Raw genomic sequence first — 26495 nt, 5'->3', positions numbered from 1 at the left:
ATCCCTGGGAATTACAGACCCATCAGTCTTGCGTCTGTGGTGAGCAAAACATTGGAAAGGATTCTGACAGATAGGGGGCGAAATTCTCCGACCCCCAGCAGGGTCGGAGAATCACCTGGGGGCGCCTAAAATCCCGCCCCCGCCATGGCAGAGATTCTCCGCCACCCGGGAAGTGGCGGGGGCAGGAATCTCGCCACTCCGATCAGAGAGGCCCCTGCGGCGATTCTCCGGCCCGGATGGGCCAAAGTCCCGCCGCTGGAAGGCCTCTCCCGCCGCCGAGGTTTAAACCACCTCTGGAACGGCGGGCTCAGCGGCGCGAGCAGGCCCCCGGGGTCCTAGGGGGGCGATCGAACCCCGGGGGGTGCCCCCACGGTGGCCTGGCCTGCGATCGGGGTCCCCCCTCAGAGTCCGGGCCAGTGCCCTGGCTGCACTAGTTTCTTCCGCGTCCGCCATGTCCTCCGCCATGGCGGAAGCGGAAGAGAACCCCACATCGTGCATGCGCAGACCGGCGAAAGCCTTTCGGCCAGCCCCGCTGCCGGGGGCGCCGGTTTTTTGCGCCGGTCTTCTGGTGGCAACCGCTCCGGCGCGGGGCTGGCCCCCAAAGGTGGGGAGAATTCCCCACCTTTGGGGAGGCGCGACCCCTGAGAGGTTGGCGCCACTCCCCTACTCCGGGTCCCTCCGTCACGCCGGGTAGGGGAGAATGCCGCCCAGGGGGTGCGATTCACCGACACCCACGCCGGGTGGGAGAATCGCGGGAGTGCCGGGCGATTCACGCCACGCCGCCCTGGCACCCGCACACGATTCTCCCATCCCCCCCCAAAATGGCGTGTCGCATTTTATGACAGGCCGCTCGGAGAATCGCCGCTCGCCGTTTCTAACGGTCGAGCAGCGATTCTCCGGCCCGGATGGGCCGAGTGGCCTGCCCAGTCCGACCGGTTCACACCGGCAGCGACCAGGTGTGAACAGCGCACAACCGCTGCGTGTGGGGCCTGTGGGGGGGGGAAGGAAGAATCGAGCACCAGGGGGGTACTCAGGAGGGGTCTGGCCTGCGATCGGTGCCCACCAATCGTCGGGCCGGTGTCTCTGAACGACACACTCTTTTTCCTCCGCCGCCCCGCAAGATCAATCCTCCATGTCTTGCGGGGCGGCGGAGGGGAGGACGGCAACCGCGCATGCGCGGGTGATGTCATTTAGGCGCCGCCGGCCGCACATTCAGGCGCCGCCGCTTTGACGCGGGCGCTAAGGCCCGGCGCGCAAAATTGACGCGCCGCCGCTCCTAGCCCCCTGGGGGTTGCAGAATAGGGGGTGAGGAGCGGCCTCCGATGCCGGAGTGAAACACTCCGGTTGTCACTCCGCCGTCGGCACTTTGTCTCCCTTTGGGAGAATCGCGTCCAGGATTTATGATTATTTAGAAAAACATAGTTTGATTAAAGATAGTCAGCATGTGCTAGGTGCTCGGGGAGCCCAGCGAACCACGCCCATATGTTTTGGGCGTGCCCAGCGTTGGGGGAGTTTTGGAAGGGGGTAGCAAAGACGGTGTCGAGGGTGGTGGGATCCAGGGTCGAGCCAGGCTGGGGACTCGCAATTTTTGGGGTGGCAGTGGAGCCGGGAGTGCAGGAGGCGATAGAGGCCGGGGTCCTGGCCTTTGCGTCCCTAGTAGCCCGGCGGAGGATCTTGCTCCAATGGAAGGATCCGAGGCCCCCAAGCGTGGAGGTCTGGATCTCGGATATGGCAGGGTTCATTAAATTGGAGAGGGTGAAATTTGCCCTGAGGGGATCAGTACAAGGGTTTTTCAGGCGGTGGCAGCCCTTTCCGGACTTCCTGGCGGAACGGTAGGAAAATAGGCCGGCAGCAGCAGCAACCCGGGGGGGGGGGGGGGGGGGGGGGGGGGAGGGAGAACTGTACACATGGGTTTGTGGAGGGTGCTATCTCTCTCCCTTGTTCTTTTTTCTTTTTCTCTTTTCTCTGTCTTTTGGTTTCTGTTTTGTTTTTTTGGGGTTTTTTTCCTTTTGTTTGAAGTTGCTCTTGCAGCTGGGGGGCACTGTTTACGGGGTGTTACCGCGGGTGTACGTTAATAGAGTTATGATGTTTATATTTTGTATTTTGTAAAAACTTCAATAAAAATTATTTATAAAAAAAAAGATAGTCAGCATGGCTTTGTGAGGGCAGGCCATGCCTCACAAGCCTCATTGAATTCTTTGAGGATGTGATGAGACACATTGATGAAGGTCGGGCAGTGGATGTGGTGAATATGGATTTCAGTAAGGCATTTGATAAGGTTCCCCATGGCAGGCTCACAGGCTCATTCAGAAAGTTACGGGGCACGGGATACATGGAAATTTGGCTGTCTGGATACAGAATTGGCTAGCCGAAAGAAGACAGCGAGTGGTAGTGGATGGAAAGTTTTGGGGCCACTGCTGTTTGTCATTTTTATAAATGACCTGGAAGAGGGTGTAGAAGGATGGGTTAGTAAATTTGCAGATGACACGAAGGTCGGTGGAGTTGTGGATAGTGCTGAAGGATGTTATAGGATACAGAGGGACATAGATAAGCTGCAGAGCTGGGCTGAGAGGTGGCAGATGGAGTTTAATGCGGAAAAGTGTGAGGTGGTTCACTTTGGAAGGAGTAACAGGAATGCAGAGTACTGGGCTAATGGCAAGATTCTTGGTAGTGTAGATGAACAGAAAGATCTCGGCATCCAGGTACATAAATCCCTGAAATTTGCCACCCAGGTTAATAGGGCTGTTAAGAAGGCATATGGTGTGCTAGCCTTTATAAGCAGGGGGATTGAGTTTCGGAACCACAAGGTCATGCTGCAGCTGTACATAACTCTGGTGCGGCCACACCTGGAGTACTGCGTGCAGTTCTGGTCACCACATTATAGGAAGGATGTGGAAGCTTTGGAAAGGGTTCAGAGGAGATTTACTAGGATGTTGCCTGGTATGGAGGGAAGGTCTTACGAGGAAAGGCTCAGGGAATTGAGGTTGTTTTCGTTAGAGAGGAGAAGGCTGAGAGGTGACTTAATAGAGACATATAAGATAGTCAGAGGGTTAGATAGGGTGGACAGTGAGAGTCTTTTTCCTCGGATGGTGATGACCAACACGAGGGGACATAGCTTTAAATTGAGGGGTGATAGATATAGGACAGATGTCAGAGGCAGTTTCTTTACTCAGAGAGTAGTAGGGGTGTGGAACGCCCTACCTGCAACAGTAGTAGACTCGCCAACTTTAAGGGCATTTAAGTGGTCACTGGATAGACATATGGATGAAAATGGAATAGTGTAGGTCAGATAGGCTTCAGATGGTTTCACAGGTCGGCGCAACATCGAGGGCCGAAGGGCCCGTACTGCGCTGTAGTGTTCTATGTTCTATGTTCTATGTTCTATTCCGCCTGGAGGTCGGTGACCAGTGGTGTCATGCAAGGATCTGTTCTGAGACCTCTGCTCTTTGTGGTTTTTATAAATGACTTGGATGAGGAAGTGGAAGGGTGGGTTAATAAGTTTGCCGATGACACGAAGGTTGGTGGAGTTGTAGATAGTGTTGAGGTCGTTGCAGGTTACAACAGGACATTGACAGGATGCAGAGCTGGGCTGAGAAGTGGCAGATGGAGTTCAACCTTGATAAATGTGAAGTGATTCGTTTTGGAAGGTCGAATTTGAATGCTGAATACAGGTTAAAGGCAAGATTCTTGTAAGTGTGGAGGAACAGAGGGATCTTGGGGTCCACGTACATAGATCCCTCAAAGTTGCCACCCAGGTTGATAGAGTTGTTAAGAAGGCGTATGGTGTGTTGGCTTTCATTAACAGGGAGATTGAGTTTAAGAGCGGCGAGGTTTTGCTGCAGCTTTATAAAACTCTGGCTTGACCACACTTTGAATATTGTGTCCAGTTCTGGTCGTCTCATTATAGGAAGGATGTGGATGCTTTGGAGAGAGTACAGAGAAGATTTACCAGGACGCTGCCTGGACTGGAGGGCATGTCTTATGAAGAAAGGTTGAGGGAGCTAGGGCTTTTCTCACTGGAGTGAAGAAGGCAGAGAGATGACTTGATAGAGATGTACAAGGTGATGAGAGGCATGGATAGAGTGGTTAGCCTGAGACTTTTCCCCAGGGTGGAAATGGCTGTCACGAGGGGACATAATTTTAAGGTGATTGGAGGAAGGTATAGGGGAGATGTCAGAGGTGGGTTCTTTACACAGAGAGTGGTGGGTGTGTGGAATGCACTGCCAGCAGAGGTGGCGGAGTCAGAGTCATTAGGGGCATTTAAGCGACTCTGAGAAAGGCACATGGACAGCAGTAAATTGAAGGGGTGTAGGTTAGGTTGATCTTAGATTAGGATAAATGGTCAGCACAACATAGTGGGCTGAAGGATCTGTACTGTACTGTAATATTCAATGTTCTATGTTATAAAGATCAATGGAAACTTAAAAACATCACTCCAACCTCTGCGATGCCCACTGGGCACGGAAGGCCTCGATGGTGCCGCGGACATCACAAACTCCCTTTCTAGGGAAAGCAGGCCATGAATGTAGCTGCGAAGAGGGGCAGATAGACTGGTCGGACGACCCCCTCGATCTCCTGTTGCCTTGACCTATAAATAGTGAGCTTCCCCAGGCCCAGGAGCAGGTTCACAGGGAGGTCCTCCATCTTTCCTGCCCCTCTCCACACCGGGCACCCATAAATCAGGAGCATGGGGCTGAAGTGCAAATAAAACCTCAGGAGAAGATTTTTCAGACAACTGAAAAGGAAGTGCAGCCTATAACACATAACATAGATGTGGTCCACGGACTCCACAAGGTTGCAATAATGGCAGGCTTCTTGGGAGTCCGTGAACCGGTGCAATCGGTGATTGTACGGCACTGCTGCATGCAACACCCTCCATCCCAGGCTCTGAAGATTGAGGGGGAGGGCTCCTCCATAGTGGGACCTCCAGTGGGGACCTCCGCTGCCGGACGGTGACAAGGTGCGCCATGGTGTGCCCGAGCAAGAAGGTGAAGGGTGTGCAGCAGCAGTCCAATCAGAAATACTTGCGCGCAGTGCGAAAAGGCATGGAGGGCATTTCTATGAGGCAGCTCGGATTGCGGGGAACCAGTGGAATTGTGTCTGAGCAGCCGTTCGCTCAGACGGAAGACCACCGCACACCTACACGTCCTGCAGACGTGTCATCAGGTCTGAGCACAACCGTTTTGAGATCTCGGATGTCATCAGCCGCGAGCTGGACGTCCATTACCGCACATTGTGCTAACTCGTGGGGTGTCACCCAGCCCTCTTCTCCGCCACCCAGCACGTCCCCGACCCTGGGTACCCAGCAGCCACAGCTTGCTCCCCCCCCCCCCCCCCACTCAAAATGGTATTGGTGGAGATGCGGATTCCTGAGCAGCGGCTCCCTGACGACAGCCACCACTCCTGAAGGGGGGGGGAGCTGCGGCGTGAGGTGATCGTGCTCCAGACTTTGATCAGGTCCTGGTAAAAGACGGGCAGCGCATGCAGAGGGTAACGAAGACCCTGCAGATCTCTGAACAGGAGCTGCACGTCATAATTCAGGCTATGCACCTGGCGGAAGAAATGCGCTGTCAGGGCACACCATGGTGGAGGGGGCTCAACGTAAAGGTATTGTTGCAGGGTCTGAAGGCGGAAGGTCTCCACCTGGGTGCGAAGGCCCACCAGCGCCTGGCCGCCCTCCCTAAGCGGGAAACTTAGAACCCCAGCAGTGACCCAGTGCAGTCTCTTGTCCCAGAAGAACTCTACAGCATCCTCGTGACGAAGTGGGGGGGGGGGGGGGAGGAGTCAAAGTGACCAGCCGGTACCACAACATGGAGGCTAGCAGCTGGTTTATGATGAGAACGTGACCCCTGTAAGACAGCACTCGGAGCACCTGACCAGAGTCTCAAGCGAGCGGTGACCTTGGTCTCCAGCTCCTGCCACTTAGTTGGCCAGGATTCCTCAGCCGGGCAAAGGTGGACTCCCAGGTAGAGGAGGCTGGTCCTGCTCCAGGTGAAAGGCCTGAACTGCTCTGGGATGGGTCCATCTACCATGGACCAATCAGGTGTCCAGAACATTTTGTCCAGTTGATCTAGCAGAGGAGGCGGAGGAGTGCACAGCCTGGCACTCTCGCATCCTCCGCAGGTCAGCAGGGGCAGGGAACATGGGGAGCACGTCATCAGTATAAGCTGAGAGAACCACCCCAATGCTGGTGCGCAGAACCAGTCGTGACAACCTCTTCCATTGGAGGCATAGGAAAGGCTCCACGCAAATGGAATAGAGTTGGCCAGACAAGGGGCAGCCCTGATGCACTCCTATCCCAAAGCGAAGGGATGCCAATAGGGACCCATTAACTTTAATGAGACAATCTGTGGCAGTGGATAGAAGTCGGATCCGGGCAACAAATTGCGTTCCGAACCCAAATGCTTGCGGAGTCCTGAATAAATATTGGTGAGCCAGCCTGTCGAACGCCTTCTTCTGATCAAGGGACTGGACGGCGCTCGACAGACCACTCTGGGAATAATAGATCGGGTCCCAGACCAGGTGGATGTTGTCGTAGATTGTGCAGCCTGGGACTGTGTAGGACTGGACTGGTCAGGGTGGATCATGTGGTCCAGCACAGTGCCAAGGCGCAAACACAGCGCGTTGGCGAAAATCTTGCAGTCCGTTCTGAGGAGGGAGACCAGCCTCCAGTTTTTAAGATGGCGGAGATCTTCCCTCTTTGGCAGCAGGGTAATGGTGGCCCGGCGACACGAGAGGGGCATCTACCTGGCTGCGATACCTTCCCCCAGGACCCCCTCATAGTTCCTCCCAGGATGTCCCAGAATGCCCTGAAGAACTCCACGGTCAGTCCATTCAGCCCGAGGGTTTTGCGCCTGGAAAGGCTGTCGAGGGCACCGGTCATCTCTCCCAGGCCTATAGGGATATCAAGCCACCCTGCGCTCCCGGGCTGACCTGCAGCAGGACCTCCCACAAAACTCTGCAAGCATCCTCGCTGGAAGGACCTGAGGAGAAAAAGGCGCTGTAGAAGCTTCGCTTTTGGGCCCTAATGTCTTCCGGATCTGAGACAAGGGACCGGTCGTTGGCCAGCATCGTAAAGAGCTGCTGATGGACCCAGCACCCTTTTACAGTGAGTAGAAGAAGGAGGAGCTGTGGTCCATGTCCATGAGGATATGGAACGGACAAGTGACAGGTCCCGCAGCACGCCCTTCTACTCTCTGTACACCAATCACAGGGCCGGGTCTTATCAGGCTGACCGAGTCGTGACTCAAGGTCGAGTATCTCCTTCTCCAACTCCTCGACCCTGGATTTCTGCCTCTTTATCGACCCCCTTGCATACTCCTGATTGAAGGCACGTATGTGAGTCTTGCCTACGTCCCAGCATAGCCTCAAGGACGGGAAGCTTTCCTGTTTCCTTCTCGAGTCGGCCCATTAGCAACAAAACGAGACAAGGAACCGCGTGACCTCCGGCAGCATGTTGTTAAAATGCCAGTAAGCGGACCTCGACTGAGTGCGAGAGAGGGTGAGCACCACCCATAGCAGACGGTGGTCTGAGCACAGTACCTGCTGCACAGAGGCTATCGGGACGCGGGGCAGGTATGCCGCGGTTTACACAAAGAAATTCCCGGAATTCCCCTGGAGCGATAAGGGCTGACTCAGTGTCAGGCACAAGGGAGCCTCCTGCCGCGCTGCAGATGGATTCAAAATTATCACCCGTGCCCCCCACCGAGTAGATGTCCTCTTCTGGGTAGTTGCTGTCTGGGACCAAGTCCCCCACCATATTAGGTGTGGTGGTCTGCCTCGATCCCAACTCCCAAATCGTCGTCAGATGGATTCCTCACAGGCCACTCTCAGGCTATAAGGCCAGAGGGAGGCGCCTCAGACACCCACACCTCCTGCGATGCCAGGCCACTGGATAGATCCAGGAACAATTCCGGGAAAAGCTCTGGAATGGAGATTAAGGTGCCCGCTGTGGGAGGTTGGGGTGCCGCTGTCGAGGAGGCAGAGAATTGCGATTTGGCGTGAAACCGGCGCGATTTCAGCATCAGAACTGATTCCCCGCCCAATCACGTTTCCCGATTCCAACATCGACCGCTTACTGTCTACCAGATCCCCATCCTGGACAAGCACACCCGATGGAGTGAGAAAAAGACTTCATCCTCACTGAAAGGCAATTGTTGATGGGTGGGAGGATCGGACTGGGCCGGGCCCTCACCTGGAGGGATGCAGCAAATAAACAGACAAGAGGGCTCTGCTCCCACTCTGGTCTTGAAAGTCACCCTCTTCTCCTTCTCTCCTCTCTCCTTCCTTCCCTCCCACCTCCGTTCTACAGTCAGGGAGTCAACGCAACAGCAAACAAGCACTGGGAACAGGCACGCAAACAGATGAGGAGCAGCAGCAGAATCAGAGAGAGAGAGAGAGAGAGTAGCATCAGCCACTCTCCACCTCAGCAACAACTCCACAGTCTGACTGTGAGTGCTGCTTCCAATGGGCCGTGCAAAATTGCAAAGGTGAGAAGGATAGGTGGGATTGCGGGGATGGGGGTGCGAGGTAGGGAGCTCTTGGTAGGATCAGTGCAGATTCGATGGGCTGAATGGGCTTCTTCTGCATTGTAAGGATTCTATGGTTAACAGATTACTGGTGAATAAATGTTGCCTGGTGACACTATAGATCACTTCACTCGCACTTTATACAAGAGCATCCCCATTAATTTCAATATTACAGTGCAGCTTCCAGCTTCCTCGGGTGGGAGTTTCCTTGACCCTGATTTTTTTGCCACATCAATTGGACTGGACAAGCAGGGGCAGTGTTAGAATTGTGCAATGTAGGCAATTGCACAGGCTCTGAGTCAATCATGATGGCAATGGCTGGTCCTTGATTGTTTTGACAACTATTTTAGATTATTGTCAACGGGCATTTGCACAAACGTACATCAACAGATTTGACATCAGATAGTAGTAGGTAGTATTTAGAATGATTGTTCAGTAAAATGTCGGGTCCACAAACTGGTTTTTGCATGAGGTCCCAAGAAGGAATTAACAGTCCTGCTTCAAATGTCAGTGAGGTAGGTTTTCAACTAGTCTCCTGGTGGTAAATCTGGCATTGCACTTCAGCCGTCTGTTATAGAAACCTAGTGATCTGCATTTCCATTGCTGGCAAGTTGAAAATCTAACCCAATGCAGGCAAGGACTAATCTGCATTTATTAAGTTGTGAGTTCCGAAAGGACTTGTCGAAAAGAATCTAAGCAGTGTTTATACCAATTGAGGTCTTGTATCCGGTCATCTTAATAAGGCTATTAGAACAGAAAGTTTGTGTGTCTTAACATAGAGATTCTGTTACACTCAACACAGCTTCTGTTTGTCTTCATGAGAAACTGCTTGGCAAATCTCTTTGAGGCATAACACTCCAACAGCCATGTATCGTTTTATCCACAGTAGTATAGTGTGTAAGGGAATAGACAATGTGTTCTGACCTAATTTATATGGTAACACTCTGTTGTAAAAAACGCTTCACAGATATGCTATTCATGAAGTGGCTGATTAAACTGAATTCCTGGCTCTTGGAGTGGAAAGTAGAAGCTTGTTTACTGTAACATTTCTCCCTCCACAACAGAAAGAAACGCCTCTGTGCAGTTTAAGTTATATGAACAATGCTTTGGAACCATTATAAAGTTATACTGTGCAATGTACAGGAGCCAGATAGAGTCTGGTGTACACATTGAATATTCTTGATATGCGGATGCTAATCTTATACAAAACAAATTGGGATAAAATTTACCTTCCACTCCGGGACAGTAGTCTGCAGTCTGATTGAAAATCTAGCCCATTTTCAATCCACTTCAAGCAACCTCGAGCCTTTAGCCCACCCAACCCCACACCCAACAACCACTTGCTCCCAATAAAATGTACTCCACCCAGCATGCTGTGAATTCATTTATGTATTGACTATCTATTTCCTAAATCAATGATTGTTTTTAGCTTGGAAGAAATATGGATCAGGTGATCATATTAATCATGCACTTAGACAAGAACGAGTACATTATTGACAATGGGAGTCCTCTGGTGGCTAAAGCTATGTAAAGCATCGAGAACAAATGTTAGCAACTGGAGCTGCAAGAGACAATGGGACGCAAATTAGCAAAAAAGCAGGAAAGATGAAATGGATAACGAGAAGTCTCAACTCGGTGGCTCAATGGTTAGCACCGCTGCCTCACAGCACCAGGGACCTGTGGTCAATTCCACCCCTGGGTGACTGTCTGTGTGATGTTTGCACTTTCTCCCCCTGTCTGCGTGGGTTTCCTGTGGGTGCTCCGGTTTCCTCTCACAGTCCAAAGATGTGCAGGTTAGGTGGATTGGCCGCGCTACATTGGCCCATAGTGTCTAAAAAAGGTTAAGTTTGGTTACTGGGTTACGGGGATAGGGTCGTGGTGTGGGCCTAGGTTGGTGCAGATCTGATGGGCTGAATGGTCTCCTTCAGCACTGTAGAAATTCTAATTGCGAATGTACAGAACTAGATATGAGATACGCAAAATTTGAGTCAATGATGAAGTATCGCGAGGATGGTATAAATATGAGGAAGAAAGTGTGCAAGCACAGGTTTCTGGGTCACAATGTTAGCTGCGTGTTATTGGTGAGGAAGAAGAATTAAGTTACATCTCCTGTCAGCTTATTATCCCTAGGTCACGCTTCTTTTCAAACCAGCATTCTACCTATAATACTATGGCCCTCAGTCTTCACAATGGCTTTTGTGAATCTCTAAATAAATCACGTCCACTCTCTGCGGCCATCAGAGCCTGGCAGAACAGGGTCCGAGTTGTCTAGCCGGTGTGGAAAGTTGGGGGGAAGGAACCGAGGTTGGGGGGAGGAGTTTTACATGAGGCAGTGGATGGGAGGAGTTGGAGGAGCACGGGGGGGTTTACAACTCTTGGGTATCACGTACGGTACTCTTTCAGAGGTTGGACGCCGTTGAGTGGGGGGGGGGGGGGGGGGGCGGACTCTATGGTGACCATGGGCGGTCCCGGACTCCCTTTTTCTTTTTTTCCTTTGTTTTTTGTTTTTGTTTTCACCGTGGGAGGGTTTGCTTTATTGGATGCATATCTTGACAGGTGGGCCGTTGTTTGGGGTTGTGGAAGGATGGGATCGTTGTTATTATTAAGGGGATTGATTTTGTATTTGTTACCGTTTACTGTTTGTGGGTGGGGTGCAAATTTCGGAGGAAAATGTGGAAATGGAGAATAAAAACATTTATTAAAAAAAAATCACGTCTGCTCTAATTCTTTTGCCTATGAACTGAGGTTTCTCAAAGAATTGGATTAGTCAAACAAACCTCTATCTTTACAAATCTAAGAGGCTGATGTGATTATCCATACCTTTCCAAGTGCTCAGCTACATTATCCCTCAATATGGTCTGCAGCATTTTTTTTTGCCTTCAGCAAATGGGAGACTATTGTTCTACAGCTATTTCCACTTTTGTGGACAGCAATATAACATTTACTGCCTCCGGTCTTTTCTAACAAATGTTGAAATGTTTTGATTAGTATTTCTGCTATTTTATTACTAACCACCCCAGTATTCTGATGTTTTTTCGCTATTCTTTTCCCTTTAATGATTACATATCTACTAGTCAATCTCTAATAGTGTCACATACAAGTGACTTTGGTATTTAGGGGGAGGTGGGGAGGGTGGAGGTCGGAAATGCAGCGATCCTGCCAAGTCTGATGGCAGGATTTCATTATCACTCCCCTCAGTTTCATGTCTAACAGCTGACCGAGTGGACAACCACGCTGGCTGCTAAGCCGTAAAAACTAGCAACTGGCAGTCATCACTGGGAACCCTTGGGACAGTCACCGGGGGTTGGCTGCAGGGGTGCCAGTCGGTGTTGTGGAAAGAGAACCATTGGGGCTCGGAAGGGTGTGTGTGAAGAAGACCAATGATGAAGGCTCGGAGGTGAGCTTGGTTTACTGGGTGCAGGGAAGATGGTGATTGTGGAAGGTCTCGGAGAGAAAGTCACGATCAGTAGAGGGCATGTTAAAGACTTCCTTGAGGGGTCGGGGGTAGCAATTGGCCCACTTGGAGTGCTGGAAAGGGTACTTAGTTTTTTCATTCAGCAGTCACATCCAGTAAAAACAACAGTGGTGTGCATGCAGCGAGTTGTAGACAAATTCCCCATTTCCTTTCAATTTTAACACCCATCTAATTCTCTCTCACCAACTTGCGAGGGACTAATATCAAGACCATGCTGACAAGGTAACGTACCGCGTTCGGGTCACGCAGAGTTGGACAACATAGGGGCAATTGGACACAAGTGGGCACATACTCTTCAATACAGCATCTAATTGTTTTTCAAACAATTCTGAAATGTTTCACTACTTCATTTGGAAGTCTGTTCCATTTGTTAATAACTGTTTTCGTGAAGAAGACCGTTCTCATGTCAGCCTTAAAGTTGCCTTTTTCTAGTTTGAACCTGTACTACTCTCATGTTTCAATATGAGGAAAAATGCCAGATTTATCTGTGCTTTACCATTAATTATTTAGCATTAACTATCGCAAAAAGATCACCTCTCAGAGAGCTCCATTCCAGATTGAAAAGCGAAGTTTGTACAATCATTCCTCAGAACTCAAACCTTTTACATTGTGGATCAGTGTCTTGGCTCTCTCTATTATCCTTCAGATCCCTAATAACCACTTTCATTGTCTCACAAATCTCCTCTTGCCATCGTAGTATTGAGGCTAATTAGAGACCTCAGTGTTTCGAGACCCATCAGCCTCATAAACAGCTTTATTAACAATTAAAACTCTGCACCTACCACTGCCTCAGCTGACAACAGTTATCAATGCAGATCAGAGATTGAGTTTGGAATCTTCCCTGCTGTCTACCTTACAAAATAAAAATTATTAGATTATTATAAATCTTACCCTTTGCTTCCTTCCGAGGCATCACATCTTTTCCAAACACATGCATTTGAGGAACATCTTTTCCATAGCGGGGCATATATGGCAACTCCTTTCTATACATTGGCATGTGCGGCATCTCCTTGCCCATGTGCTGCAAATGAGGCCCCTCTTTCCTGAGATGCATCAAGTGTGGGACCTGTCCGTGCACTTGCATCTGTGGAAGCTGCTGTGGAACCTGCTTCATTTGGTAGTAGGCACCTCCGTGAATGCTTCCAGCCAGAAAGAGATGGATAGTTACTGTCAGCAACTGGACAGGGACCAAAGGCACAGCCATGATCTGAAGGAAAGAGCATAGAAAACCTTTTACAATTTCTCAATATTCTTCAGACCTTCGTCCCCCCTTTCGCTTTACCCCTGTGATTTCCTCTTGGGTACAGATTGAACAATTTCTTGCGTTGTTCTCGTTATGTTACCTTATCTGAATTAATAATCTTTATCTTTATTGTCACACGTAGGCTTACATTAACACTGCAATGAAGTTACTGTGAAAAACCCCTAGTCGTCACATTCCGGCGCCTGTTCGGGTACACTGAGGGAGAATTCAGAATGCCCAAATTACCTAACAGCACATCTTTCAGGACATATGGGAGGAAATCGGAGCACCCAGGGGAAACCCACGCAGAGACAGGGAGAACATGCAGACTCCACACTCCCGGAATCGAACCTGGGACCCTGGCACTGTGAAGCAACATTGCTAACCATTGTGTTACCGTGCCGCCCATACATGTTATCTAAAAAAATATCCCATTTAAATGGTTGATATTAGGCTCCTTGTTTCTTCTTATCTGACATGGAACACTGTTCCATCATATGAAAGTGTCTTTTACTGACATCGCTCATATCTATTCAGACACATCCATATTGGATAACATGGTTCAACAGCAGTCATAGAAACATAGAAAATAGGAGCAGGAATAGGCCATTTAGCTTTCCAAGCCTGCTCTGCCATTCAATACGACCATAGCTGATCCTCTATCTCAATGCCCTGTTCCTGTACCCTCCCCAAGCCCCTTGACACGTTTAGGGTGTAGAAATCTATCTGTTTCCTTCTTAAATATATTCAGTGCCTTGGCCTCCACAGCCTCTTGGTTGAGACTTTAATGTAGCTGAATCCTGATTGGTCACCCATTAGGCCTGTAGCTGAGCTACAGTTTCTGGAAATTCATACGATTAAAGATTCACACGATAAAAGACAGGACGGCATGGTGCACTGTGGTTAGCACTCCTGCCTCACAGCACCAGGGACCCGGGTTCAAATACAGCCTTGGATGACTGTCTGTGTGGAGTTTGTACTTTCTCCCCATGTCTGCGTGGGTTTCCTCCGGGTGCTCCGGTTTCCTCCAACAGTCCAAAGGTGTGCAGGTTAGGTGGATTGGCCATGCTAAATTGCCCTTAGCGTCCAAAGGTTAGGTGGGGTTACTGGGTTTGCGGGGGAGTGGGCAAAGTGCACAAAGGTACTCTTTTGGAAGTTTATTGCAGACTCGATGGGCCAAATGGACTCCTTCTACTCTGTAGGGATTCGATGATTTATAATCCAAGGATTAATTCTAATAGGACCCATTTAAAATCCATTCAACATTCAGAATTTGAAATTAAAGATGCGCTTTCATAATGTGTCATCATGTTGTCCATCTTATTCCAGTCCAAAGGAAACATTTGTTATCAATGGTTACGCCAGTTTCTGTGGTTCTGAGACAGTCCTTCCTACCTGTGCAATCTATAGTATTAATGCCTGGCACATAAAAGTTAACATGGGACTGAGTAGAGTACCATCCACACAGTGACCTGTACCTAGGGCGTCAGTGCAGTGTTGGACAGAGCCGTGTGTAGAAGCAAGCATGGAGACTGTTCCAAGCATGGACCGTTATAGTACCTATGTATATTATTTCTAAAAATTAATAAATACTTACTGTTGAACTACCTAAGACTAGAAATACCTTGATAAGACCTACTGAACTATGCCCAACGCCTTTCAACAGATTCTAGGTGAGGTACTTGCTTACTAGACAGACTGTAATCATACTCTGGTACTTGTTTAGCATTTGTTTATTGCATTAGATCTAAAGAGGTTACAGCATAGGCATGTTGCTTCCAGGGATGGTGATTCAATTTCTCTCTCACTCTCATTCTCACTCGTCTAACACATGACTGACTGATGTGGATAGCACAATTGCTTCACAGCTCCAGGGTCCCAGGTTCGATTCCCGGCTTGGGTCACTGTCTGTGCGGAGTCGGCATCTTCTCCCCGTGTGCGCGTGGGTTTCCTCCGGGTGCTCCGGTTTCATCCCACAGTCCAAAGATGTGCAGGTTAGGTGGATTGGCCATGATAAATTGCCCATAGTGTCCAAAATTGCCCTTAGTGTTGGGTGGGGTGCCTGGGTTATGGGGATAGGGTGGGAGTGTGGGCTTGGGTAGGGTGCTCTTTCCAAGAGCCGGTGCAGACTCGATGGGCTGAATGGCCTCCTTCTGCACTGTAAATTCTATGATCTATGTCAGTGATATATCATCATCTAAGTCATACATTAGCATCTCCTATATGTCAACACCTTTCACTACACCTCGCCCCAAGAATGCTACTGAATGTTTTTGCAACATTATGAAACTCTGGGTAGGATTTTCCTGCTTCCTGGCACTGTGTTTCCAGCAGTGAAGATGGCTCGCTGATATCTACACTTTACGGGGTCCACCCGTTCGCCGCTGCGGAACTGGCCAAGGGAGGTTGCCTTCAGAAGGACCAGTATATCCCGCTCGCAGGAAGGGACAGAAAATCCCGCCTTCTGTCTTTTACCAATTTGATTACTTTACTGCAACTCCCTTTTTCAAACTAATTCTTTTACCCAACTCCAACTCCTCCCCTCCCCAAGTCACAATCCAGAAGGAGTCAGTCACCCACACTATTCTTGGTCCTGAGGGCAGAAACCTTGGAGACATGAGGGATTTCTTCTTGTCATGCGGAGCATGATCGTCATCCTCAGAATGGGACAGCAAATTAGCAGCATTGTTGGAAAAGACAGACGTGCAAGAATAATGAGGACTTTTCAAGAGAGAACACCGAGGAGCACTAATTTCTGAAACTAGAAGAGGAAAACCCAGGACTCCTTCAGGAACTTGTTACTCCCTTGAATCACAGTGGGAAAGACCTTCAGAAGAGGAATGATATTTAACTTCAGAGAAGATGGTCACAGCCATATATTTCACTGCTGGATCAAAGACTAGAAGAGTATTGAAGATCTGAGATTCCAATTAATATAAATGGTGAAGGAAAAACTGACAAAATTGCTGTAAGTCTTTCGGGTAGGAAAAAGGGATCATTTCCCAATGATATTTGGGAAGGAGTGTCTGCTTTCTGCAGGCAGTGGTATTAAAACCACACTTCTCTCTGTCTGAGACACCACTCTGGGCAATGGGAGGATTTCTTGACCTCAATCTTCTGTAATGGGAGGAATTTCAATAAAGAAAGGAAGATGAGTTTTCTGGCGATGAAAAGCTCTGGGAAACGATTGCTGTGCAAGATTCTGCAGCTTCCGAAGTGCTAACGATTCTGCCACAGCTTCTTTGCCGACCATGGTGGTATGGTGGCGTGGATTGTTGGGGGAGGCGTGGAGATTTCCCAATACCTCTGGGATTGAGGCTGGGGGTTGTTAGGCTGCAGCGCTGATCAGGGCCTCCTTTAAAGGTGGCGCCCTGATCTCTTTGGAGCCAGTTCCCAGCTTTGTGAGCACTGCCCTGCCAGATTGACCACGTAAATCACGCCCACTCAATTTATTTTTCTAAGAGGCTCAAGATTCCATGAGAAAATGGGTCTGGGCAACTGGAGAGTTCTGCCAGTTGTCTGTCTTAGCCTAACACTTTGCCAAATTTTGGTAAGATTCCACCCATTGATATTGTTCCATGAATGTCATTGAGTTGTTCAAATACTGGGCATCATCTGGTTCTCCTAGAAATAGTAGAAGAATGCCAACATTGCCACTCAAGAAGGATTTGTGTTGATTGTGGACAACATAGAGAGAATCCATTGTCATGAAGAGGAGCAATAATCCTGCCTCTATTTGGAAAGTCTGTGCTGCCTGAACCTTGTAATTTAGTGTCTGATGTGTGAAGGTGTTTTGGCTGAGATCATCTGCTAATATGTTAACATCAGCAATGATATCAAAGGTGGCATCAAAGCTTTTAACTGTAACACAAATAGCCTGGGCGAAGATGACTAACTTCCCCTGCGAACTCTGTAATATCTTAATTTCCAATTTTTTGGATAGAATGTGTTGCATAAATATTTTCTTGTCTTCTACCTCAATTGGAATTGTTTGATTTGTAGAAACGCTTGATATGTCCAGTTTTGCCACTAGATGTTTTCTGTCAACTCAAATGTCCATGATTACGCAATCATGGATTAGCTCATCTTTCAATGCTCTGTATCCGCAGGAATGAGCTAGGTGATATAGTTTGGTTAGAAATAATTCAATCGATTCCCCAGGTCTATGTGACCTCTGGTTAAAATGTTTTTAGTTCATAACAAAGTTTCATTTTGGGCTAAAATAGGTATCAAAGACTTTAACAACAGTCTCAAAGTCCATGTTGGACTCCCCCACTCCCTGCCTCAGGAGAGCATCATCTGCTACTGGACCTACACCATAAAAAAGGAACTGACTTGATGCTTCTGCTTTTTAGCATGAACATTCAATATGGTTTGATATTGAAGGATATGACGTTTCCATAACTCCCACTGCTGGCCCTTGAAACAGGTAAACAGATGGATTGGGGCAAGGGCTGATAGCCAGGTATGGTCATCATTATCTCTCTCCAATATGCCTCCTCATTCTATTCAGTTGTAAGTATGAGCTACTGTCAAGTTTTGCTTCACCCTGTGGTTCCTTCACTAACACCAATGTACTTTTTATCTTGATGACACCACTGCTGCCATCATATTCTGAGATATATTTTCTTGATTGTGGACTAATATTATGTTGCCCTTCATTGTGAGATGTTTCGAGTACAGGAGCAGGGATGTGTTGTTGCAATTATACAGGACATTGGTGAGGCCACACCTAGAATATTGTGTGCAGTTTTGGTCTTTTTTTGAGGAAGAATGTTCTTGCTCTCAAAGGAATGCAGCGAAGGTTTACCAGACTGATTCCAGGGATGGCGGGACTGTCATATGAGGAGAGATTGACTAGGTTAGGATTCATCTCGCTAGAGTTCAGAAGGATGATGGGGATCCATTGAGACTTATAAAATTGTAACAGGACTAGACAGGGTGGATCCAGGGAAGATGTTCCCGATGGTGGGTTCTCCAGGACCAAGGATCAAAGTCTGAGGATTCAGGATAAACCATTTTGGACAGAGATCTGGAGAAATTTCTTCACCCAAAGAGTGGTGAACCTGTGGAATTTATTACTATAGGAAGTAGTTGATGCTAAAACATTGAATATATTCAAGAGATGACTGGATACAGCACTTGGGGAGAATGGGATCAAAGGTTATGGGGAGAAAGCAGGATTAGGCTATTGAGTTGGATGATCAGCCATGATTGTGATAAATGGCAGAGCAAGCTCGAAGGGCCAAAAGGCCTCCTCCTGCTCCAATCTTCCATGTATGTATCTATGTATGACTGGAGGCATGGTGCTTGGTTACTGGATAGACTGGTATCTGCTTAAATCTTGTTTATTAGTACTACTTCTAAACATATTACAGAGTCGGCATGTAATTGCTAGATATGATAACATCAAACAAGGCTCTTCAATCAACCAAATTATAGAATCCTCACTGACACATACAAAACTGAATCACAACTCCCAGAAACAGGAGGGTTCATTTTACGTCAGTAGCTAAAATTCAAACAATCTAAATCACAATCCTTAACCCACTTTGGGCAGGCCAACGTACGGAATTGGGTTGAGGAGAGAGTGACAAACTGCTGACGGGAAGCAGGTTTGGCATTTAAACATTATGAAATACCTGCCTGCATCTCCATTTTAATAGTCACGAGGGCGCTACTAGAGTGGCAGTGGTGCGAAGGCCCACTCACCCTGTCACCCCGAGGGAAGATATCAGGTTTGTACACCAAGGGCGGGATTCTCCAGCCACGCTCGCTCAGCGATCGGAGAATCGTGCCCGAGGTCAATGGATTTTTCCATTGTCGGCGTCTCGCCCATTCTTGCGGCGGGCGGGCAAGAGAATCCAGCCCCAAATCTTTACACCCGCAAACTAATCAGACCATGATCCAGGCATTCGGAGCAGTCTCTTTAAGCAATGTACCAAATTCAGAGACAGACCTATTTATAACACATCCTAATTGCCTAATGAGCTGAGTGGCATACTCGGCTATTTCCGAGGGCAATTAGGAGTTAACCATGCTGCTGTGGGTCTGGAGTCACATGTCAGCCAAATCAAGGGTGGATGACACATTTCCTTCCCTCAAGGATTTATATGTATAGCACAGTCGATCTGTACCCGTAGTTTTGTCTGGTTTCGGTTGAGATTTTGATCTGCAGTATACTTCATTATCGTTCTTCTAAATAGTAAATTCTGGGAATTACGATATAAGAAGACTCATTTACAGACATTTCCAGAGTGCATTGACTGTACCAGGACATAAGCTGTTTTAACATGCACTTGGACTGGTTCTTACACCGTCACCGGCTGGGATTTGCCTGCACAGCAGGACTCTTAGGCCTGAACTTCAGGAAAGCCAAAATGTCTCGTTGAAGAAATCTGCTCAACATAAATCAAGAGTGTCCAGACAGCCTGTCAGCTGGTAATGTTTTGCAATTTAGACTGAAGTTAAATGAATGTATCTTTTCAATAACAGTTTCCCACAGTTAAAAGCTGAATAATACTGGCCGCTGACTGGAATTAGGTGAAGTACTGCCAACATTGATGGTGTGACTGTGAAACACCTGTCTGTTTCTCAAACTGTCAATGAATTGGAGAACAAAGGGGGGTAGTTGTGGATTCTGCATTAAGGATTAGCCAGTTTTACAAAATAGTGAATATAGCCACTTAAAAGTAATCTTGCTTTGGGGATAACATCTGATAACAATTTTTCCAGTTGGCTGAAGGAATTTTAACCCTCTCAACAGAAACTGGTTAACTGTCAAGATCTATCGTCCAAGACGTGGGAAAAGGATTTTCCGATAAATTCCCAAATGTGGCTATTTAAAAGTAGAAGGGATTCGGTCGTAAGGTTGCCAACTTTTCAGGATTGGCCCGGACTCGCCAGGAATTGAAGGCCAATCAGCAGGACACATGTTCAACCCTGGACAAAAAATCATTGGGACAATAAAAAATATTGTTTTTATTGTCATTTTCTTTGAACATTTCTCTTTACCAGATGTAAAAATATTAAAAATGGAAAGATAAGGCTGGTCGGCTGACAGCCAAACATCATTCAATTGGGTCATGACTATTTTTGCTTTCCAATTAATGTATGGAAGTAGGGTTAATGGGTGGAACTGTGGAACATTCCTCCAAAAATGATGTTACAAGAGGATACATTATTAGGGCTCAAGAGGGAGAATGTTCATGTCTTCGGCAGTGTAATACCTAATCGTGGATAGTTGTACACACGTCAGTTGCATGAAATCAAACAGTTGTTGCTTGAACACACCAACATCTCAGTAATTATGCTAACGCTAGACTAATTAACATAAAACATCATCAGGGTGGATGTTTTGGCCAAATAATGGCTGCTGTGTGGGGCAAGTCAAAGAATCATAGAATCTACAGTGCAGAAGGAGACCATTCAGCCCATCGAGTCTGCACCGGCCCTTACAAAGAGCACCCTACTCAAGCCCACATCTCTACCCTATCCCTGTAACCCAGTAACCCCCACTTAACCTTTTTGGGCACTAAGGGCAATTTAACCTGGCCAATCCACCTAACCCGCACGTCTGTGGGAGGAAACCGGAGCACCCGGAGGAAATCCATGCAGACACGGGGAGAACGTGCAGACTCCGCACAGACAGTGATCCAAGCCGGGAATCAAACCTGGGACCCTGGAGCTGTGAAGCAACTGCGCTAACCACTATGCTACCTTGCTGTCCACGCGGAAGGTTTCATGGAATGAAACCTCCAGGAATATGTTGAAATCAGATCGGCAACCCTAATTGGGTGATGTTCTACTTTTTTCTATTTGTTCATGGGTCATGGGCACCGCAGGCTGGGCCAACATATATTGCCCATCCCTTATTGCCCTTAAGAGGATATTTAAGAGTCAACCATGTTGCTGTGGGTCTGGAGTCACATGTAGGGCAAACCAGGTAAGGATGGCTGATATTCTTCCCTAAAGGACATTAGTGAACCAGATGATTTTTTTTGACGATTGACAACGGTCACCATTAGACTTTTAATTCCAGATTTTTTTGTATTCGAATTTCACCAGCTGCAGTGGTGAGATTTGAACCTGGGTCCCCAGAGCATTACTCTGGCTGTCTGGTTTACTAGTCCAGTGACAATATTACTCTGCCACCGCCTCCCCTTAGCCTTTAATAGCTCACAAGGTAGGCTGACATGCCAGTGCAGTTCTGTGGGAGCGCTGCTTTATCGGAGTTGCTGCTGTCTTTTTGAATGAAGCTGATGTACCATCAATTGGACGCGAGGCACGATGAAGGTCCAAACTTAGGCTTTAATCAGCTAGTTGTTAGCCCGGTGGTCGACTACAGAGAAAGGCCGACTGCCGGGAACTCTGGGTACTTATTCCCCGCCTCGGAGGTGGGGTTTACTTGCCTCTCGACCAATTGGTGAGCAGTCACATGACTAGACCCAGCCAATCAGACGAGAGACACATGGCCAGCCAGAGCCAATGGGAAACCAATGCTCTGCACCAATGGCAGTGCTCCCATTCATACCACCACAGAAGCATTAGTCTGCCATTTAAGAAGTGCAGGTAATGTCTGCCAGTTCAAAGTTTAGCTTGCATGTATAACAACACCATGCAATTTCATTTGCAATGTCTGGTGCTCTGGTGGGGGCAGACAGTAGTTGCGGTTGGGACACTGGAACAGCCATATGCTAAGTAGCTATATTAACACCTTCACATTCCACCAAGTCTCCGATTTATAAAGGAACTCAAAGGCATCTTGATCTGCAGTTTTTCCCATCATCTTGTACTCAAAAGGAATTGACTCCACTTTTATTTACTTTGTTTTCCTTACCAGGCGCCAGTTGGGAAAAGAGGCAGAGATGCAGCTTAATGGTTTCAAAGCAGTTCAGATCTGATCTGGAGAATAAATAAATCAGATGAAAAGTACAATGTTAGACCAATTTTGCCTTTCTTCAGCAAATACTTAGTGATTAACAGGCACAATTTTTTAACCAATAGTTTTGGTGTCAATAAAAAGTGATGTATAAACCTACAGGTGGAATCTGCACACAAGATGGTGCTCTTCAGCTGGGTTTAAAAAATACATCTGGCGCAAAAGAAACGTCCAAGCTTAGGACCTGAAGGGAATGAATGAATCCACAGAATGCTAATGTACATTTGGCTTCACATTGCAGAATCAATCTGACTTTTTAGAGGTAATATTTTGCAAAAGTTTGACAAACAAGGTGAAAAGGTTTCTGGATTACTGCTAGCTTCATCACAGAAAAAATAGGATGGAGGTTGCTGAAGGTTTGATGTCACTTCATTTGTTTTAAACATCCATCATTGTTATCCCTCACCTGATAAGGACACTTCCCACAAATGTACACCTTTTCACTTCTATTCCTGCTGCAAGTTCCAGTTGGGATTTGGTAAATATGGGGCAGTTCATTGCTGTTGTGTTTGCTTAAACTAGGATCAATTGATATTTAAAGCAGAGGTATATATCGAACCCTCTCACCTACTTTGTGACCACGTTATTTATTTTTATTCATTCATGGGGCGTGGGCATCGCTGGCTGACCCAGCATTTATTTCCCATCCCTAATTGCCCTTGAACTGAGTGGCTTGCTGGGCCATTTCAGAGGGCAGTTAAGAGTCAACCACATTGCTGTGGGTCTCAAGTTATATGTGGGATAGACCAGATAAGAATGACAGACTTCCTTCCCTAAAGGGCATTAGTGAACCAGATGAGTTTTTATGGCAGTTGACATTGGTCACATGGTCATCAACTGACTTTGAATTCCAGATTGCTAAAAATTGGATTCAAATTTCACTATCTGCCATGGTGGGATTTGAACCCGGGTTCCCAGAACATTAATAATAATAGTACTCTTCATTATTGTCACAATTAGGCTTACATTAACACTGAAATGAAGTTACTGTGAAACCTCCCTCGTTGCCACATTCGGTACACTGAGGGAGAATTCACCTAACAAGTACGTCTTTTGGGACTTATGGGAGGAAACCGGAGCACCCGGAGGAAACCCACGCAGACACAGGGAGAAGGTGCAGACTCTGCATAAGCGGGAATCGAATCCGGACTCTGGCGCTCTGAAGCAACAGTGCTAACCACTGTGCTAGCATGGTATCTGCATTAGTAGTCCTCCAGCGACAACACCACATCACCGCTGCCTTCATTGCTATTAATAAAACTCAACTGTTTTATCATTGTACAAGTATTTGCATGTGGGATTTTTCATGCCAGCTGCCAGCTACAGTTTCCATTTGTAATTAGTCCACATCACTCTTATGTTAATTATATTACATTTAAATGCCCTCATTTCTTTCAAATAGAGCTTTTGCACCTGCTCTGTGGGGATGTGAAAATGGCTCCCAAATGCATGTCAACTGTAAAGGAAGGAAAGGCCCAGTTTAACAAGCCACCTTTCATCTGTCTAGTATCTCCATTTGGAGCTCAGTGTCAAATTTTGTTAGGCAATGCTCTTGCTTACTATGTCAGTGTGCTGTATAAACACAAATTTTTGCTGTTGTTGTTATCTTGTCGTACATCCTGGGATTTCCAATTTCCCCACTTTGCTGCTTGGGGCCAGCTTGTTGCACTGTCTGGTCCCTTTAAGAATGTTAACTGGTCATACATGTGCACATCTCAAAGTACATGCAGCGTACTTTAAGTCACTTAAGTTTCTGTGATAATTTAATGGAACGCACTTGCCCTTTATTTTTTGCAGCTTATTAGACTTGTGAATGATATGGATGAGGAACAAAGTTTAAGCATTTTAAAAGTCACTTGATCCAGTGATGTATATTCTAGCCATTTTTATTCTTTTTTAAAATGACTTTTGTTTAATGTTTTAAACAGCTGAGTCTTGTGACCTTTAACATTTGCATTCCTATAACCTGTTATTATGAATGGTTCTTCTTGTGTATCATATTATTGCAGCTTTACAAGTAGCGACAGGGGAAGTAATAATTCCTGTTCTCTCCCATTAGCTATTTGGATAAAATATCACTTTATGAAGGATTAGCATGATGGGAAGAGATAGTTTTCATTGAATGATTCACTGCAAGCATTGTAAAGTAAATAATAAATAACATTTCTAATTAAATGATTACGTATACACCTTCCTGATTTCATCAAATAGGGTCGTTAATTGGTTTTATGTTAAGATTGTGAATCAATCTCATAAAGAACCACCAAAAAATAAATTTAGTTTCCTTCCAGCAACAGTTGATTCCCTTGTACACGAGCTGCTCTGATCAGAATTTTACATCTCAGTGTAACATACCAATACAGACTTTGTCTGAAATAACACCCAACATTAACTCATAATCTACCAGTCTTTCAAGTTGTTCCCCTCCTCGTAACTAATAGTTTAGTACTTTAGGAAGAAGACATGAGGTACTAGTAGATGTTAGACAGAAATCTGTTTATTTATGTAGTGTGCACAGAATTATCTGTTCGAAAATTTGACACTTAATCTCGGTTTTGCATTCAGGCTGTGGGTAAGTGTCTTTGACATGATGTTCAAACATATTTACTGAGTATGAATTCCTTTTTCTTGCAGCCAAATGCTCAACTGACGAAATGCATGGCTTTGCAGTATTAAAGGGATGATGTACCAGAACCCATTTGTGGCAATAATAGACAGCAGTAAGTAGGTAATTGAGAAATAAAGAGATTGAATGCTTGAATTGGAAAATAGGTAAAGCAAAAATAGAAAATGTTGAGAGCATGTAGCAGACCCAGCAGCGCATGTAAAGAAAATCACAGCTTAACATTTTGGCTGAAAATCATGATTTATTGTAGCTATGGGTCTCTGATAGGTCTTTGCTCTTGAAGCAATGGTATCTAAGGCCTTCATGAGTTCTAGGTTGTACCCTAGGTTGTTAGGTACAATGTTAGCCTCACCGTCACCCCACCTGTAACTATGCAGAAAAAAACCCCTGAGTATACAGAATGGAAAGGAAAGTTACTGGGCCTCTTAAGCTCCACCACTATGATCACTTACAATTTAAAATAATTTGCTCAACACGCTGAGCTCTGAGGGAACTTTAAATAGAATATTTTTAATATTCTTTAAATATTTCTTTTGAAGAACATATGTGTTCACTTTGTATACCATAATGTCAATGTAAATCTATCAGCTTTAATGAATTATGCTGCACCTATTGATAACATGAATCAATGTGATTAACCAGTGGGCTTAAAGCTAAGGCTATCACTTTGGAAGACAACATGTGGTTTAGCACACTGGACTAAATAGCTGGCTTTTAAAGCAGGCCAGCAGCACGGTTCAATTCCCGTAGCACCCTCCCCGAACAGGTGGCAGAATGTGGTGACTAGGGGCTTCTCACAGTAACTCCATTTGAAGCCTACTTGTGCCAATAAGCGGTTTCCATTTCATTTTTTATTTCATTACAGACCAAAGTGTCAGCGAGATCCTTTGTGAATCATAGTTAGATTCACAAAGGTCTGCACGTTCTCCCCGAGTCTGCGTGGGTATCCTCCGGGTGCTCCAGTTTCCTACCACAGTCCGAAGGCGTGCAGATTCGGTGGATTGGCCATGATAAATTGCCCTGAGTGACCAAAAAAATGGTTGGGAGGGGTTATTGGCTTACAGGGATAGGGTGGAAGTGAGGGCTTAAGTGGGTCGGTGCAGACTTGATGGGCGAATGGCCTCCCTCGGCACTGTATGTTCTATGTTAAAGGGGAAGTGGTAAAATCTGGATACTGGATTTGTTGTTAGAAGTGGAGTGGAAGATTTGTTTCAACAGATTATTTGGAAAACTTGGCCTGGATTTCAGAATGTAAACTACTGATGGAAAGTAGTGTTGTGAAAAATATTTTAAAGCATGTTTTTTGGGAGTGACATTTGGAAACGTTCTCGTGACAATCATCTGGAAGGATTCTGATAAGAAATTCACAGATATTCACTTGAGGTTCAAAGTGGAGAGTGTACTTGACCACAGCCATCTTGCATGTTCAAAGTGACGTTGTGTTACTGAGACTGTTACAGTTTAAGATATTGTGGTAATCTAGCAATGCCTAGATTTAGGTCCTATTAAAATTCGGTATTTTAAATTAAAGAATTTGCCTGATTAAATTGGATATCCAAAATTAAAGAAGTGGCATTTTAAAATCATACTGCAGTCAAATCTCAGGCAGGCTGTTATAATTCAGACTTGACCAAAGTCAAACACACAACCAACACAGAAACTGCCAGAATATGTCTGGACCT

The 26495-nt window shown here is 46.6% G+C and overlaps 1 protein-coding gene across 8 annotated transcripts in view; it reads right to left on the bottom strand.

Annotated features, from left to right (window-relative positions):
* The window catches only part of LOC119968865 (collagen alpha-1(VIII) chain-like), a 177668-nt gene that overhangs the window by 20388 nt on the left and 130785 nt on the right, over nucleotides 1-26495 (bottom strand). For 5 of the 8 annotated variants that reach the window (XM_038801765.1, XM_038801759.1, XM_038801760.1 and 2 more), the window contains 2 exons: nucleotides 22086-22150; nucleotides 12895-13210 (listed from right to left, as the gene is read on the bottom strand). In XM_038801765.1, the coding sequence (XP_038657693.1) occupies nucleotides 12895-13207 (313 nt within the window). In that variant the 5' untranslated portion in view covers nucleotides 13208-13210; nucleotides 22086-22150. Of the gene's footprint in view, nucleotides 1-12894; nucleotides 13211-22071; nucleotides 22151-26495 lie in introns of all 8 variants that reach the window. The other 3 variants (XM_038801763.1, XM_038801767.1, XM_038801764.1) reach the window with 2 other exon arrangements.

The sequence above is a fragment of the Scyliorhinus canicula genome, chromosome 7 (assembly GCF_902713615.1).
Source record: "Scyliorhinus canicula chromosome 7, sScyCan1.1, whole genome shotgun sequence".
NCBI classification, from domain to species: domain Eukaryota; kingdom Metazoa; phylum Chordata; class Chondrichthyes; order Carcharhiniformes; family Scyliorhinidae; genus Scyliorhinus; species Scyliorhinus canicula.
This window is presented reverse-complemented; position numbering and strand designations above follow the sequence as displayed.